The sequence below is a fragment of the Leguminivora glycinivorella genome, chromosome 26 (assembly GCF_023078275.1).
Source record: "Leguminivora glycinivorella isolate SPB_JAAS2020 chromosome 26, LegGlyc_1.1, whole genome shotgun sequence".
Classification (NCBI taxonomy): Eukaryota; Metazoa; Arthropoda; class Insecta; order Lepidoptera; family Tortricidae; genus Leguminivora; species Leguminivora glycinivorella.
In genome coordinates this window covers 560,300-577,456 of record NC_062996.1, presented here as the reverse complement: position 1 = coordinate 577,456, position 17,157 = coordinate 560,300, and the positions used below count along the sequence as shown (strand labels likewise).

Genomic DNA, 17,157 nt, shown 5'->3' with positions numbered 1-17,157 from the left:
TAGCTGTGTGAGAGATGATATGAAAACACAAGTGATTGATCGATTCGATTTTTAAATCTCGGCCATTCGATTTCGTGAAATTAATTCAATTATTTTTTTTTTATGGACTGATCGGCGATTGACCCTAGTCACACCTGATGGGAAATTAAGACAGAGTCTAAGATGGAGCTCACCGATTCAGTAATAGCCTATTCACTCTACGTTTATTATATTTCCACTACTAGCGATTTAAATTCTACTAATAGAATCAAAAACGAGTGGTATTTACATCTAGATTTAATATTACTAGCCGTCCTTTTTCAAAAATAGCGTTACGTCGTTTTCCACAGACTTTCGAACGGCGAATTCGTGCGTTCGAGATTCAATAATCGGTCCCCTGCTCAGAAATATATGACTGATTGTCAGGAAGGTGCTGTTATTCTGATGTGTGGGGTGACAGTTCAGTTTAGTATGAAGAAAATAGTTCTAATGAAATTCCGCAACATGGCGCGTAGTCATTTATTTCTGATCAGGCTTTACTTGTTAACATTCCCCTCATTCATTTGTTACGAGCCCCAATGCAAATGATATCGTCTAGTCACACTTCAACGTGCGATATTTATTTCCGAAACTGGTGTTTAAACCCAGATTGACTTTGATGATAAATGGAATACACGACACACTAAGCCATTAAAACTAGTTTAATCTTGCGCCGTACAAAATGCCCTAATGTTATATGTTTTAATATAATCATATCATAAAAATAACATATCTAAAGCAAAAAAATACGCCTAGTTCATATTTGAGGCATAATAGGTCGTCTATTTTAAATAAAAATAGTTTAGTAAGATTTATATTATACAATAATATTTTAAATTGAATTAATAATATTATAAGTCGTCTGATATGATATACGGCTACATAAAAAGGTAAATTCTGTAAAAAATATAATTATTCTACAACATTTTTATACCAAAATAGCAAGAGGTAAGTCGGTGCCTGAATCAGTGAGGAAAATTATAATTTCCAGTAACAATAGCGGCAAATCTACGTTCCAAAATATCCAAAGACCTTTTTTTGCCAAGATCTACGGCGCATACAATCATCCAGCATCAAGTAAAACACGGAACCGTCTCCTGTTTAAATAAATCTGGCCGTCGAAGAATAACTGCCAAAGAGAAAACAGGATTTTGAGGAGCATCATCAGGAAAAATCGTCATGCAAGAGCAGGAGAACTTATCTAACTATGGCATGACGCGATCAAAATAAACATTTCAGTCGATACCTGAAAGACAGTAATGAAAATAATGGGCTTCGGTTTTCACACCGCTAAACAGAAACCATTACTTACTCAAAAGCAGAAAACTAACAGGTTGAAATTTGCACAAAAGTACAGAAACTGGACTGCCGATCAGTGGCGAAAAATAATATGGAGCGACAAATCCAAATTTGAGGTCATAGTTGGCGATGAACGAAGTAAAGTCATTCAAGAAAAAGGAGATGCATTTCACAAAGACTGTCTTGAACGCAAGGTGTAGTTTCCAGCATTTTTAAATGATTTGGGGCTGTATGTCGGCACAGGGTGTGGGATGTCTGCAATTTATAGATAGAACCGTCAATGCAGAGAAATACAAAAGCATCTTGGAATAGAGTTCACTACCGTCTATAAGAAAGTTTAAGTATATAAATGGATTTACTTTTCAACAAGATGGTGCCTTATGTCATACTGGCAAGACAACGATGGAGTGGCTGAAACAAAAACAAATTCCTACCATATCATGGCCATCCAGCAGTCCAGACTTGTCTCCCATAAAAACTTTGTAGTGGTAAATGAAGAAAAAGTTGCGAAAAGATCCTTCTAAATCCAAAGCTGATTTTAAGGAGAAACTTGTGGGTGTCTGGAATGGAATAACCCCTGAGGAGTATAGACAGTTGGTAGATATAATGCCGCTCAGAATTAAGGCCGTTTTAGATGCAAAAGGTGACGCCACCAAGTGGTAGTTGTTCTTTTCTGCATCGGCTACGCTGAAGACGAACATTTTTGCGAGTGTTACATTTGGTGAAATTATGTTTTTTTGTTTACTAGTGAGGAAAATTTTTAATTTATGTTTTGAATAAATAAAATATGCATTATAAGCTCTCTTGTTTTTATGTTACATGTTCTACTAATCATCTAATTCATCCTGAATTTTGAGGTTAAAGTTAGGACATAATATTTTTTTCATACTAGACGATATCATTTGCATTGGGGCTCATAGAACCTTGAGGTACTCCTGCGCTTCAATTGCTACAGAAGAACAATCCGTTTGAAATTCATTGCAGTACATAAAGATACAAAACAAGAGATGTGATATAAGGGGACACTTGTTTCATCCCATATACAAGTAGCATCAGATTTTTCATCAATTTCTGATGATAAACGTTATCGAAAGCCTTCACAGATCAATGAAACGAAATGAAATTCATATTGCTAAAAAAAGCTATGAATATATTTTAAAGTGGAAAAATTACTGCTTTGGGTGAGACGGCTTTTAGCTTGAGCTCTCTACCAACTGAGCAACTAAGACATCAGCAATACCCAGCGAATCTTTTCACCGCAGCTGTTATTTATTTAAACCTTTAAAATAATATAATTTAGTTCCCTGTGTGGTGACGGGTTAAGAATTTCACCACCCCCTTTCTTCCCGTGGGTGTCGTAGAAGGCAACTATGGGATATGGGTTAAATTGTGGCGTAGGCAAGAGGCTGGCAACCTGTCACTGCAATGTCACAGTTTCGTTTTCTTTCAACCCCTTATTTGCCAAGAGTGGCACTGAAGCTTTAGTAGTTTCATGTGTTCTGCCTACCCCTTTATGGGATACAGGCGTGATTGTATGTATGTTGTATGTATGTATAATTTAGTTATTTATTTAAACGTCAACAGGAACGCGGCAACGCAATGGGTATAGCTCTCGGAGGCTTGGCTCTTGGCGTGCTGATCGGACCCCCGTTCGGAGGACTAATGTACGAGTTCGTCGGAAAAACTGCTCCGTTCCTCATGCTATCTGCTCTGGCACTTGGAGATGGATGTAAGTGTAAACGAGACAGTGATATCTCTGTACCCTTTAGGACTCCCGTTCGGCGGCATTATGTACGAGTTAGTTGGAAAAACTTCTCCGTTCCTCATGCTATCTGCTCTGGCACTTGGAGATGGATGTAAGTGTAAACGAGACAGTGATATCTCTGTACTCTTTATAGCAATAGGACTCCCGTTCGGCGGCATTATGTACGAGTTCGTTGGAAAAACTGTTCCGTTCCTCATGCTGTCTGATTTGGGTCTTGGAGATGGACATAAGTGCGAGCGAGAAACAAAATATAATAGTCAAATTTGATTATTACGTACCTATCAAAGTTTTGAAAATTATTAATGTTAATCACTTACCTCTTTCAAGACAGTGGCTGTTATTTTACTAGGCTGACTCGGTACGGGATCAAAACCCCGTTTTTCAAGTGAGCTAAAATATATTTTATTGTAAACTAGCTTTTGCCCGCGGCTTCGCTCGCGTTAGAAAGAGTAGCCTATGTCACTCTCCATCCCTTCCACTATCTCCACTTAAAAAATCACGTCAATTCGTCGCTCCGTTTTGGCGTGAAAGACGGACAAACAAACAGACACACACACTTTCGCATTTATAATATTAGTATGGATATTCAAGACAGGATTAAATTCACGTTATTACATCGCTATTGGCGAATGGCGACATGTTTCTATCATTAGTAGAATAGCAATGAACCGAGGAGAACTTTCCAAAATTGCGAATGTTTCTTCGTACATTTATTGACAATCATTAGGGTATTTTTTTTATGATATTTGATTAGTTGAAATAAACGCTAGTACTTACTTATGTAACTCAAGGGCATTTTCAGTATTTGGGACCCCCCAATGCGAGGAGGCACGCTGACATTTTATCCCGCCAGGCGCCGCCTGTGCAAGTGTCTAGGCACTAGGCATGTCACTGTCATTCATATGTGTATGTGTGAGAGAGAGAAAAATATATTCTTCTCGGTCTGGTGCAATGGACTAATGAGGTGGCGCCATTTATCATAATTTTTGAATTTGTTAACAAAAATTAACTCGCTGTCAGGTTTGTGACGACAATTAAGCATAAAATCTGTCTGAAATTTTATTTTTTTTACATTCTGAATGTAGATTATCGCTTAAAGTTTATGTAATTAATACAAAAACCATATTTTTATAGAAATGTCATGCTTAATTATAGTCACAAAACTGACAGTGAGTTAATTTTTGTTAAAAACTCACGCTATTGGAGGGGTCCCAAATTCTGAGAATGCCCAAACATCAAATGGAGTGCTGCTGCCTGCTAACTGCCTGTTTTTTTGTGTATGCCATACGATTAAAATAAAACTTGCATGAGAAAATTCTCACGATTTCCAGTAATTTACGGACATTTTGAGTATTTTCTGCAACTTGTACATTGCTACCGGAGAACCGTTATCAGTCATGAGATTTATTATATTTAAAATATTGTTTCTTGAAAGTTTAACTTCTCTTAAATTATTATGTTTATTTGTCCACAGTACTGCAACTGATGATCCTACAACCCGGAGTAGTTCGTCAGGAGAGCGACCCGCCGTCTTTGAAGGAACTGGTGACAGATCCCTACATCATCATTGCTGCTGGTACGTATAGTCAACCAATTGGAACCCTAGGCAGGGGCGGCTCACTCCGCGATTCCATCGCCGCGCTACAAGTACATGCGGGCGGCCGCGAGTTCGCGGCCTAATCAGGGGTGGCTCGCATTCTCACGGAACGCTTGTTCGCACTTTCTATTGTTACTATACGTCGCGAGTTTTTTTAAAGGTTCATACGCGATATCCGCGTGTGGAATGGCTAATAACGCTTAGTTAAACAAACATTATGAATAAAATAGGACAATCTTACACAGATCTACTATTGATTATGTCATTTATGGCCCAGAGAAACGTTCAATCAGGCACGTTGGGATTTAAACAAAAATATATAAATACTGTATATACCTAGAATGTACCCAAGACTTAAATATAATAGCATAACATTTTATCTGAGTATTTTTTTTTAATACATAGGCAACCCTAGCGTCCGACGCTGCGCACGTGCGGCTCGTTTCTTTGTAATCATTTTGTAGGTATTTAAAAAGGCGGCATTTCGTGAACTTCAAGCAGTGGGCCTTCTGTACTTGTACTATTATATATTCTGTGCCCTAGGCCACTCTACAACCATGTCAAAATGACGAGCAGTAAGAGATTTCTTACAATTTGATTTATAACGTCACTATGACATAGTTCTACAGTGGCCTAGGGTTCCAATTGGTTGACTGTACTTTACCATCATTATTGACGACCGGTCTGGCACAGTGAGTAATAACCCTGCCTGCTAAGCCGCGGCCCTGGGTTCGAATCCCGGTCAGGGCATTTATATGCGTGATGAGCACAGATATTCGTCCCCGAGTCATGGATGCTTTTCATGTCGCCTAGAAAAATCTAGATACAATATTCTGCTGCTTACGGTAATGTACAGGAGGACAAATTTATCTTTGAGGATATCTCACCTAATCAAAATTATTCCATCATCCTCCCTACGTTATCCCAGCATTTGACACGGCTTACGGGAGCTTCGGGTCCGCTTTGACAACTAATCCCAAGATTTGGCGTATTCTTTGAAGGAACTGGTCACGGACGGGACGAATCAATACCTTTTTTCGATAAAAAAACTCACTTGGCCATCCTACCGACCGCGCCATATCACTATCAGGAATTACAGAACATCAGAATATACAGCGAAAAAACTCTCATGACCATCTCAGTCATCCATTGACCAATATAGCCTGATCAGAAATATATGACTAATTATGCACCATGTTGCTATCAAATCGGAAATTTTACTTATTAATTATTATAATTACCTACAATTATTTTTATCTAGTTTTTGAAACAAACTATTTGGTTAGGTCTTGCATCAAGAGAATAATCAAATAATGCTGCAATATTCCGCTAGATGCCACTGTAATCAACTGTTTCTCCTCCCCTTCTTGGGATAGTAAGGTATCCGCGGACGGTCTGCAGCATTTTTGGATACTAATACTATCATCGGACTTATTAATTTTAAATTTATTTTACTTCAACAGGAGCCATAACCTTTGCAAACGTCGGTATCGCCATGTTGGAGCCAAGCCTGCCAATCTGGATGGTGGACACCATGCAAGCCAGTCGCTGGCAGCAGGGCGTGGCGTTCCTGCCAGCTAGCATTTGCTATCTTATCGGTGAGCGTCTTTAAAATGTTGATATCTTAGACACACGGGGAGGTCTTCCTCCACTCTATGGAACTGGTCCCATCACGAGCTAGTAAGCTATGAGTTATTAGATACTTTAATATATTCACGATAACTTGTGATTGGAAGCTCTGGTTAAGGTTTTCGTCCGACTTAGGCACTGGTCCCACCGTGAGCTAGTAAGCTATGAGCTATCTATCGGCTATAAAAAACGAACAACTAACTGCACTAACTAACTAAAGTTTCTGTTTGATCCAATGGTTGACGGGTAGAGAATGTCTTAAGGCATTAAGTCCGCCATTTGTACAATTTTATGTCGTGCAATAAAGTTTAAATAAATAATAAATAAATAAACAAAAGATAATCACTCCCGCGTAAATAAAAGAGACACGGCGATGTTTATAGTTACTCGCCCAGCGGTGAGCTATCATATACATGTTTGGGCTGTCGCTGACCAAGCAATTTGCGTTATGTCGCAGTAAACCATTGTGTTACTGCTAAACACGGGAGGTGGCTAATTCGCCATATTACACCCCGTTGCACGCCCAATCGTAATTTATTATTTATTCAATTAATAATACATGTGGGTACAAGAACATTATTTTAAATATATAGCTCCCCAAAACTATTATGCAGTTTGGTTCTATCGCGCCAATACGTAAGAGTGATATGAATAGATTAATTTATATTTTGACATGCATGCTCTCAAATTGAACTGAAATGTAAAATGTAACAACTTATGTACATCTATGTTGGACAAATAAATGATTTTTCCCCTCACTAGCTCGGAAATACGTGTTTTGCCCTTCAATACCAGCGGGTAAAAACGCATTTTATCCACTATTGGGTAAAGTAATTTGACCTTGAATAAAGTCAAATTAACTGCTTTAAAGTTGATAAAAGTAGGTGAATCTAGTAATAAAGATGATTTACCACCTGTGGAACTACTGGAAGCAGTGATTAAATGCATTTTTTGCGTTGCAGTTTCCTCGCTCTAGTGAGGGGAAAAGTTTTGTGTTACACTCGGGTGCAAATTTATTTTACTTCTCGTGTGTTAAAAAACTCGCAAGTGCAGGATTCTATTCTCGAACCCTTTCCAACTATAGAATCCTTTCACTTGCTCGTTTTTCAATTCCACACTCGGCGTTAAAATACAACTTTGCCCCCTTGTATAACAAATAACTATTGTATTCTTCACGGGTAGCATGGTCGCGCGATAGACGATAAAATATCAGGCCGTCCCTATCGCACTATTAGTAAGTGCGTATACGTCCAGATGTTTTATCATTTATCGCGTGACCATAATTGCCTGCCTGTATTCTGCAACTGGCTTACGATTAAAATGTCAATTTGTTTGCAGGGACTAACCTGTTCGGGCCGCTCGGACATAAGATGGGTCGCTGGTTAGCCGCCTGCTCTGGACTAATCATCATCGGCGTCTGTCTTATCCTGGTGAGTTCCTTAAACTACATACACTCATGAATGTGTTCCCAAAAGGGATAGGCGGAGCACTTGAAACTGCTCAAGTTTCAGCACAAATACGAGGAAACATAAATATATATATATTATAAAAATAGTTATTTGTTTTACAAGGGGGCAAAGTTGTTGTTTAACCGCACGTGCCAATATTGATACCCGAGCAAGCGAAAGATTCCAATATTGAACCGCGAGCGGAGCGAGTGGTTCAAAAAGTGGAATCTTGAGCGTTGCGAGGGCTTCAAGGCACGAAGGTTAAACAAACTTTGCCACCGAGTGAAACACAAAATTTTTCACCACACCAACTACTGACTATAAAACATCAAACTAAATCAAATTCATCAATCTATTCAAAATGTATGATTCAAAATCATCAATTATAGGTAAATTCTACCAGCCAGCTTAATACATTTAGTTAAAAATTGTATGAAATTACTTTGCACTCTTGTGGATAAAATGCCATTTTGCTATCTGTTTTCGAATAGCAAAGTAAGCCTTTACCAGTTGGTGTGGTGAAAAAATATATATAATTCGCCACCTATGTGTGGTGTAGTGTAATGCGTGTTCTTAGGCGGTCGCATTTTAATGTATGGGATGGTATGATCTTATATTTAATCCATGATATTGTAAAATAGGCCACAGTTGGTGTCTTTTTCAACTTTTAGAGGGCAACTGCAACTTTTTTGTCGCATTGACATATTTTGTATGAAAAGTTGTGTCGCTTTGTGAGCACACTTTCAGCCCATAGTCGGGACAAAAAAGTCGCATCGAAAAGTCACCCGTGGGCGCACCCTCTTAATGGCTTTTTTCCCCTTTTTACCCCCCAGATCCCCATGGCCCGCAAGCTCGAGCATCTGATCATACCCAACGCCGGACTAGGATTCGCCATTGGCATGGTGGATTCCAGTATGATGCCGGAATTGGGCTTTTTAGTGGACATCCGACACGCCGCGGTGTATGGCTCCGTCTACGCTATAGGAGACACGGCTTTCTGCTTGGGGTACGCTGTGGGTGAGTGACTAAAAAAATCGGAAAATTCAACAAATAGTTCCTCGTGCTGTGCGTTAGTATACTCTGACCTTGAAAAAGCGACTAAATTAAAAAAAAACACTCATTGGGAGAAAATCTTCTTGTGAAAACGCGACTTTAAAAAATCCTTCCTTATCGAATCATTCTATTGTCTCTTTCTACCGCGTTTCTGCATGGGTGGGTTAGTATACTCTGACCCTGAAAAAGCGAAAAATTTAACAAATCGTTCCTAAAGAAGCATAGTGGCTTTTTCTTAGAATATAGGTAAGTTAGAACAGTATTTAGAGCGAGCCAGCTACACTGTAGTGCGCTCTGTCCTGCTCACGCCGCCAGGCTCGCATCGGCATGATAGATTCTAGCGGAGCTGGGTGCGTAGCCGAATGGCACAAACGCTCACGAAACGAAACGCTAGTAGATATCTATCTCTATCGCGCTTGCGTATTGGCGCGACAGAGCCAGCGGCGTTTCGCTTTTGTTTCGCTTCGGAGAAATGCCATTCGGCTACGGGGCCTGGGCTTTCTAGTGGACATCCGGCACGCCGCGGTATATGGGTCCGTCTACGCTATAGGGGACACGGCTTTCTGCATGGGGTATGCTGTGGGTGAGTACAACCTTGAAATACTGACAAATCCAGTCCAGAAGGTCAGGCTTCGTATCGCTGAATTTAAGAACGCGCTTGCCGCACTCGAATGAATGTAGCTAATGAAGGTCAAGCTTAACACTACTAAATGAGAGAGCACGCTGCACGCGCTTGAATGTCGGGCTGCGCCCTACCCTACAGGATCAAGTGCCCCGCTTAATGTAAAACTACAGGATCAAGTGAGCTTATGAATCTTATGCTTATGTGAGCTTAAGGTCAGACTTCGCACTGCTAAATGTACGTGAATGTCGGGCTGCGCCCAACCCTACAGGGTCAAGTGGACTGGTGAATCTAAGGCGCTGAATCTAAAAGCGCGCTGTGCGCGCTCGCCTAACCATTGGGTCGGGTGTTCTGCTGAATATAAGAGCGAGCTCCGTGCGCCAGATTGTCGAGATTAGGACAGGATCAAAGTGCCCTGCTAAGACGATACGGTAGTCAATTCTCCATACAAACGCTCTCGACTATTTCCTCCCTGGTTTTTGAAGATAGAGCAATGATTTTTTCAACACAGATTGTTATTATTTTTATCTGTGTCGGACCGTTTTGATTTTTTTGATATTCTGCTTTTTAAAAGACTCAGAGCCAATCAAAAATTTCCAAAAACGGCCTTTTTCATTGTTGCGCAAAAAAGGTGTGATACTCAAGATTGGTAACAATTAACCAAAAAAGCTAAACGGTCCGACATAGATTATTTCATTGTTATTCAGATTCTCAAATTTCGTTCCGATTGATTAAGTTTTGAAGGAGGAAAGAGTCGAGAGCGGAACCTCGATTTTAAAGATTTTTTGAAATATCTTTTGACTGAGTTGTTCTTAATGGACAATTTTTTTTCGATAAATCTAGTTAATAACACTTGTATATTTAACTAAAATTCCCAAGTTGAAAGAGAAGCTCCTTTCCATTTTAGCATTTTTGCTACCGTATCCTCTTAAAAGTGCTTAATGTAAAAGCGCGCTGCGTCAAGGTCAAGTGAGTCTATGAATATAAGGTCAGACTTCGCACTGCTAAATGTACGATGACCTGCAAAATTGCATAGAGAAATTATGAATGAATTCATTGATAAATTCGCCATGCACTTTTGTAGCTGATTGTACGTCGAATTGAATTGAATGTTGGGCTGCACCCGACTCTACTGAGTCGGGTGTACTGCTGAATTTAAAAGCGCGTTCCGTGCGCCAGAAAGTCGGGTTGTGCCCGATCCTACATGTAGGTAACAGGGTCAATGAACTGGTGAATGCACTGCCGAATTAAATGAAAAGGTGGTGGTGAGTTTTCGTTTGACACCCCTGCTGGGGGTGTGAGTGGACCCTTCCGCGCTGGGCGCTGTGGGGGCTGTGTCGGGGCGCGCCCCATCCCTGTGGGGCGGTCTGATGCCGTCTATTTGGGGACGACTTGGCGATCCGGCCGTTATACAACCCCTCGACCCCTAGCCCGGTGATACCGTTTGAGCGGGGCCAGGTTCGGGGCCGCAGTGAAGGCGACCCGCAGCTCGGGCTAGCGTGGGCGTGGTGGTGGTGGCGATGTTGGTGTTCAGTGTGGTGTGGGGGTGTTGTCCTCTTCCTCTTCTTCTTCTTGAATGAAAAGGCGCGCTGCGGGCGCTTTTATGTCGGGCTGCGCCCGACTGTACTGGCTCGGGTATACTATACTGCCAAATATAAGGCACTGGTCCCACCGCGAGCTAGTAAGCTATGAGCTATCGGCTATAAAAATGAACAAAAGATAATCACTCCCGCGCAAATAAAAGAGACACGGCGATGTTTATAGCTACTCGCCCAGCGGTGAGCTATCAAAATCGCCGTGTCTCTTTTATTTGCACGGGAGTACTTATCTTTTGTTCGTTTTTATAGCCGATAGCTCATAGCTTACTAGCTCGCGGCGGGACCAGTGCCTAAGACCGCGCTCCGCGCGCCAGAATGTCGGGTGCTCGATCCTAGAGGATCAAGTCAGCTGTTGAATGCAAGGTCAGACTTCGCACTGCTGAATGTAAAGGCTGAATATGGATATAAATATATGACTGTCAGGAGGGCGCTGTTATTCTGATTTATGGTACATACATACATACATACATACATACAATCACGCCCCGTCACCACACAGGCAAGGCTGATTTATAGTATGATGAAAATAGTTCTAATGAACCAGGCTCCGTAGCCGAATGGTATTTCTACGACGCGAAACGAAAACGAAACGCAGCGAAAGGTAATCTGGCTTCATCGCGCCAATACGCACGAGCGATAGATAAAGATATCTTTTTTTTTTTATTTATTTCTAATAACCATAGATATATAATTTATATATTATTAAGCTAGATTGAGTTGTTAGGCCAAAAAGTGTGTCCACATGAGAGGGTAAAGTTGGGGCTGGTGTCCCTCTCGCACTTATTGCCCCTGTCAAAATCATTTGAATGACGTCATCACTGTCATTATTTGGGGATACCAGTCAATATTCAAAGTTACTACCAAATCTACTAATATCGAATTAAAGGTTTTTTTTATTGCGCAAATCTTTGGTTTTATGGCTTCATAATAATGACTTACCAATTCGTTACAAGGTATTAATATCCTTGCCTCGATATAATACAAAAATAATTTAAGAAGTTTATAAACTTAGTTATCATACAGGTAAAAATACTACTACTATAGTAATCTCTTTAACACTGGTCACACGTGCGAGAGGGACACCAGCCCCAACTTTGACCCTCTCATGTGGACACACTTTTACTAGTCTGATAAGAACGCCTTTCTGCACCGGTGATAAAGTTCAATTTAGTATGGCAAAAAAAGTGTGAGCTCAGTCCCTATTGAAAGTCCATGCTAATAACACTATAAAGATGCTTACAGCTACAATTTCGCCAAACCAAAGTTTAACGGCGAGGTTATGCACTCTTATATTAAATACTTATAACTATTCATCAACATGCACCATCACTTATACAAAACTAACCACTAACAGTTGAATTTCTAAGTACGAGCGTTTCGTTTCGTGAGCGTTTCGTAAGCGTTTGTGCCATTCGGCTACGCACGCAGGCTTTAAATAATGCGCTTTCTATCATTAATCCATACTAATATTATAAATGGGAAAGTGTGTGTGTCTGTTTGTTTGTCCGTCTTTCACGGCAAAACGGAGCGGCGAATTGATGTGATTCTTTAGGTGGAGATAGTTGAAGGGATGGAGAGTGACATAGGCCACTTTTTGTCTCTTTCTATAGCGAGCGAAATGAAATGAAATGATTTATTGTCAGACCACAGGTAAAAAATATAAAAGATGTCATAAATAATAATAATCGTATCTTTTCCGCAGTCTACCATTTCTGGTGTACCTACAATATTTTGGGTCATGCAAAGCATGCAATAAAAACTATTTGCAATATTTACACAGTCACAAAAAGCTAAGCAAACAATATATGAAATCTAGCTACTGTGCATACTAAGCCGCGGGCAGAAGCTAGTTTGTTATAAAATCTTATTTTTCAGGTCCTGCATTCTCCGGTACCTTGGTAAACAGCATCGGCTTCGAGTGGATGCTGGTCATCATCGCCGTCCTCAACTTCGCGTACGCGCCATGTTTGCTACTGCTTCGCTCGCCGCCAGCGAGAGATGAGAAGCAGGTAAGTACAACGCAACACACAACAACAACATACTTCAGTTGACCCCGTCATGAGTTGAGTCGCTTTTTAACCGACCTCAAGAAAACGAGGAAGTTCTCAATTCACCGGGATCTTTTTTTTTTAAGTTAAAAAAAAATTGTGGTAACAAGATCGTAATTTATTTTATCTGTTTATCTATCTATTAAATATGGTAGACCTGCAAACAATGTTTCCAGATTTTTCTACTTCATTGGTACTTTATAGGCAGAATTAAAAATATTTTAGAAAATTTTTGTGTTTGATTGATGTAAAAAAAATTCAAAACTACGTGAATATTGATATTAATTAAAAAATATTTTCCAGAGCCTAATAATAAGCGACAAATCATCAGTTCGCTACGTAAGCTACCAAAACGAGGAAGAAGAATAAACAACTATTTTGCCGCCATCTTGACCGCCCGCCATCATGTTTCTTTCGTCAAAAGTTTTTTTTTTTATTTCTGACTGAGACCATGAAGGTTTCAGCCATGTAGGTTTAAATCATGAATACTTTTTAAGTGACATGTGCCAATATTTTTATTTTAAGGGGTTTGCTTAGTAGGTTTAGAGACGTCTAAGGAGTGTTTATATAAAAAAAAGTGTGAATGAGACCAAATATATGGCCTATATTGCCCAAGGAAGTAGCTATATATTTCTTCGATATATTTCAACTATCTATCTTCATAGTTTCGACCAATTTTCTCGAATATGTGTATGTAAATACCTATTGGTATATATTTCGATATACGATTAAATATAGCCTTCTAGTCAGGGTGTCTGTATATGCCAAACATATCTGTGGAAGATATTATGTATGACATGTATGTCTACACTAATATATAATATACACTAATAGTTAACATATTATATCAGAATTGCATTGGTAAATTTTAATGATAGGTAGTGAGTTCCTATATTAATGAACTCAAATAAAATGTATTTTTTAGTATACCTACTGATGATCGTATTTTAAAATTTATTTTTATAAATTACGCCAAATCTGAATTGAAAACCGTTTTTCTAACTTAAGTTACTTTTTTCTAACCTAGAAATCATTAAAAAATGCTTTGTATATTTTTAGCGACTTCGTTTTTTTTTAAACCTATAAATACCTCTACACTAAGAAAGTTGCAGTGTGCTTACTAGTATTGGAGAAAATCATCGACAGTTAAAATTATCGATATAAGAACTCCCTATCCGTCACTAAATTTTGCCAATGCAATATAATATACCATGGGCCTGAAAAACCCGAAAGATTTTTACTGCACGTTTTTGATGTCAAAACGTAAAAAAAATTATACGACTTTTGTAATTTATGGACAAATTTTTAAATGTATTTTCATATAAAAAGTAATTTTAATTCATAATACTGGCACTTTAAATAAGTTTGAACGTTATTCTAGTTTTACTTCTCACTTTTTGGCATCTCTCATCATTCAGATATCATCATTCTCCATAATGGCATCAACGCCGTTAAAAAGGCCTTTTTACTGAGTAACAATTATAACAATAAGTTTTTTTTTTCAATTGGTAATAACTCTGAAACTAGGCGATATCCAGAAAAGTTTATCGGTCATTATGGTCTCTAAATGTGGTCAGGAATACACTGTTAAAATCTTTCGGGTTATTCAGGCCCACAGTGTATACTGTCTAATGTCTGAAGAATAAATAAAAATAATATTGATTAATGTCTGTATTTTCAAATCTTAATTTCTATCTACAGGCAATCTGGGTGTTCATTTATTGAATTAATATTTATTAGTTATTGCGCTATTTATGTCACATATATATAAATGTATGGTTTTGCATGTGTGACTTGGACAATATGTTTCTTATTATTAAATATGTATAATTATGTTAATTGACGTTATATTTAACCTTAATAGTATGACTTTATGTATGTGTTTTATAGACAATAAAATTATAAAGACGTAGTATATTTTACTGAAAATACAAACGAAATAATGCAATAATATGTAAGTGTATTTGCGATTGATAATATGTAGTATGAGTAATATTCATACTGAACTTTAGATAAAAATAATTTTTCAGTAAAATATTATTATGATGACTATAAATTGACAATATATCTACATGCGTATAGTCTTGTAGGCAATAATAAATTGAACCTTATTTACTTTTTGTAATAAAAAGACAATAAAATATTTCGTTCGGTACCTACACATGTTAAATAACGCACTTTTTATATTTTTCTTTACAAATATTTTGAAAAATATTTGGGTGACGGACCAAAGACAAGTAGAATTTAATTTTGAGTGATATTTTTTGAGCTTACATAAGATATTTGTAAATAAAAAGGCAATAAAAGCTTTCATTCAATCACTATAATCTAAAAAATCTATAATATTCACATTATCATCTACATTATGTCATAAATTTATTTAAAAAACTTGTATACTTATTGTACCTACGCTGAAGTTTATAGCAATATATTTTATTTTTAACAATTATAATCATCAAATATGAATGTTTTTTTATCAATCATTCACACGCGTATAAAATTAAATATTTCATTAATATCACATTAATAGTTATTAAAAATAAATGCATGCCTACCTAGATGTGTAGCATTTATTCTAAGATTTTAATATAAGCTAATAAAATTATATCTTAGGAAATAAAATCACATATATGCAGTTCTATGAGTAACTCAAAAGTTCACGACTCTACAAAAAAGTAAACGTAAAAAAAACTAAATGTTTCTCAGTTCAAATGTTTTTCAATACATCGAATCAAAATATATAAAAATATATACCTATAACCAAACTCGTATTACTGATAAACGCTTCTAGGTAGTAGAGAATAGAGCTTTTAATATACTTAAAATATGTGTACTAGTTGTATATAGGTATAGTTAACATATAATTATAAAATGGGATGGACTCAATATTTTTTCATAATTTTAAGACATAATCAAATGGTCAGATTGTCACCTTAAGGTCCAAGTCGTCAAGTATCAATTTAATTTTTTATTTAAAAAAAATGTTATAAATAAAAAAGTTTCATAATTTTAAAGCAAAATTGCCTGTGTATGGCTGCTCAGGCAGTTTGAAGGGAAGTGATAAAAATATGGTCCATTCCATTTATTTTTTCTTTGTTTATTTTATTTTATTTCTCAAAGAAATACTACGTTCTTTAAAACAAAAAGCAGACTCAGTGCCCAAAGGCATATGATACCAGTACAAATTTACTATGATCTTGCTTAACTTCCTGTTTTCGTTTGATTATTATAGTAATCATCAATTATAATTTTGCATAACAAACAAAACCGATTTATTTATTCTATTTATTATATATTATTATTCATTTAAGTAATTAATTTTAAGATGAAGTAGGTATAATATCGTCGCCGAACATGTGTCCTCTTAAAATATTCTAGTAATAAATAAAATTAGCAAGAATAAGCTGGAAATATATATCTCAAACATATTTAATCACATAATCTTCCAGTTTTAGATATAATGGTAGTTTGCATGCTCTGTATATACAATAGGTACATAGATTATAGAGTATATATACATATGAGCATATGGCATTAAACATATTTAACTATTTTCATTCCATCATTTCACAATCTGAATCTTTTTCATCAAATTTTTAAATCATAATATTCTTAGAAGAGAATTTATTTGTTTATCGACATTACTTTTTTTGTTCGTTTAAAATACTTTTGAAGTTTTATCACTAAATATTTATAATAATATTTTTATCCAATTGATTATATTATAATTATTATATTGAATCATTTGTATTTATCATTATATACTATTTTACTTTAAATTTATGACACAACGTAAATAGTTTAATCAAACCATTTTCACTCATATTTTAACATTCGTATTTGATGATTATATTTTTAAATAAATTAAATATTTTATTAGCTATACTAGTAACTGGATTTGGGTCCTCTGTTTATAAATTTGATTTATAATCATTATAACTCTGATTATGATACGTATACCTAGAGTATAATTTAGAGAGAAAAAAGAATCATTTATATAAGTGTTACATTACGTTTTTTGCCTTGATTACTTTAGATTTTTTAATATTGTACAGATTATGTACTATATGACATATATAG

The 17,157-nt window shown here is 37.0% G+C and overlaps 1 protein-coding gene across 1 annotated transcript in view; it reads left to right on the top strand.

The window, feature by feature from the left end:
* The window catches only part of LOC125240031 (synaptic vesicular amine transporter), a 47,199-nt gene extending 33,340 nt beyond the window's left edge, over window positions 1–13,859 (top strand). The window contains exons 7-13 of the mRNA XM_048147852.1: window positions 2,902–3,046; window positions 4,557–4,658; window positions 6,143–6,277; window positions 7,647–7,738; window positions 8,590–8,773; window positions 12,905–13,038; window positions 13,381–13,859. Coding sequence (XP_048003809.1) covers window positions 2,902–3,046; window positions 4,557–4,658; window positions 6,143–6,277; window positions 7,647–7,738; window positions 8,590–8,773; window positions 12,905–13,038; window positions 13,381–13,446 — 858 coding nt within the window. The 3' untranslated portion in view covers window positions 13,447–13,859. The remainder of the gene's footprint in view (window positions 1–2,901; window positions 3,047–4,556; window positions 4,659–6,142; window positions 6,278–7,646; window positions 7,739–8,589; window positions 8,774–12,904; window positions 13,039–13,380) is intronic.
* The last annotated feature ends 3,298 nt before the right edge of the window (window positions 13,860–17,157 follow it).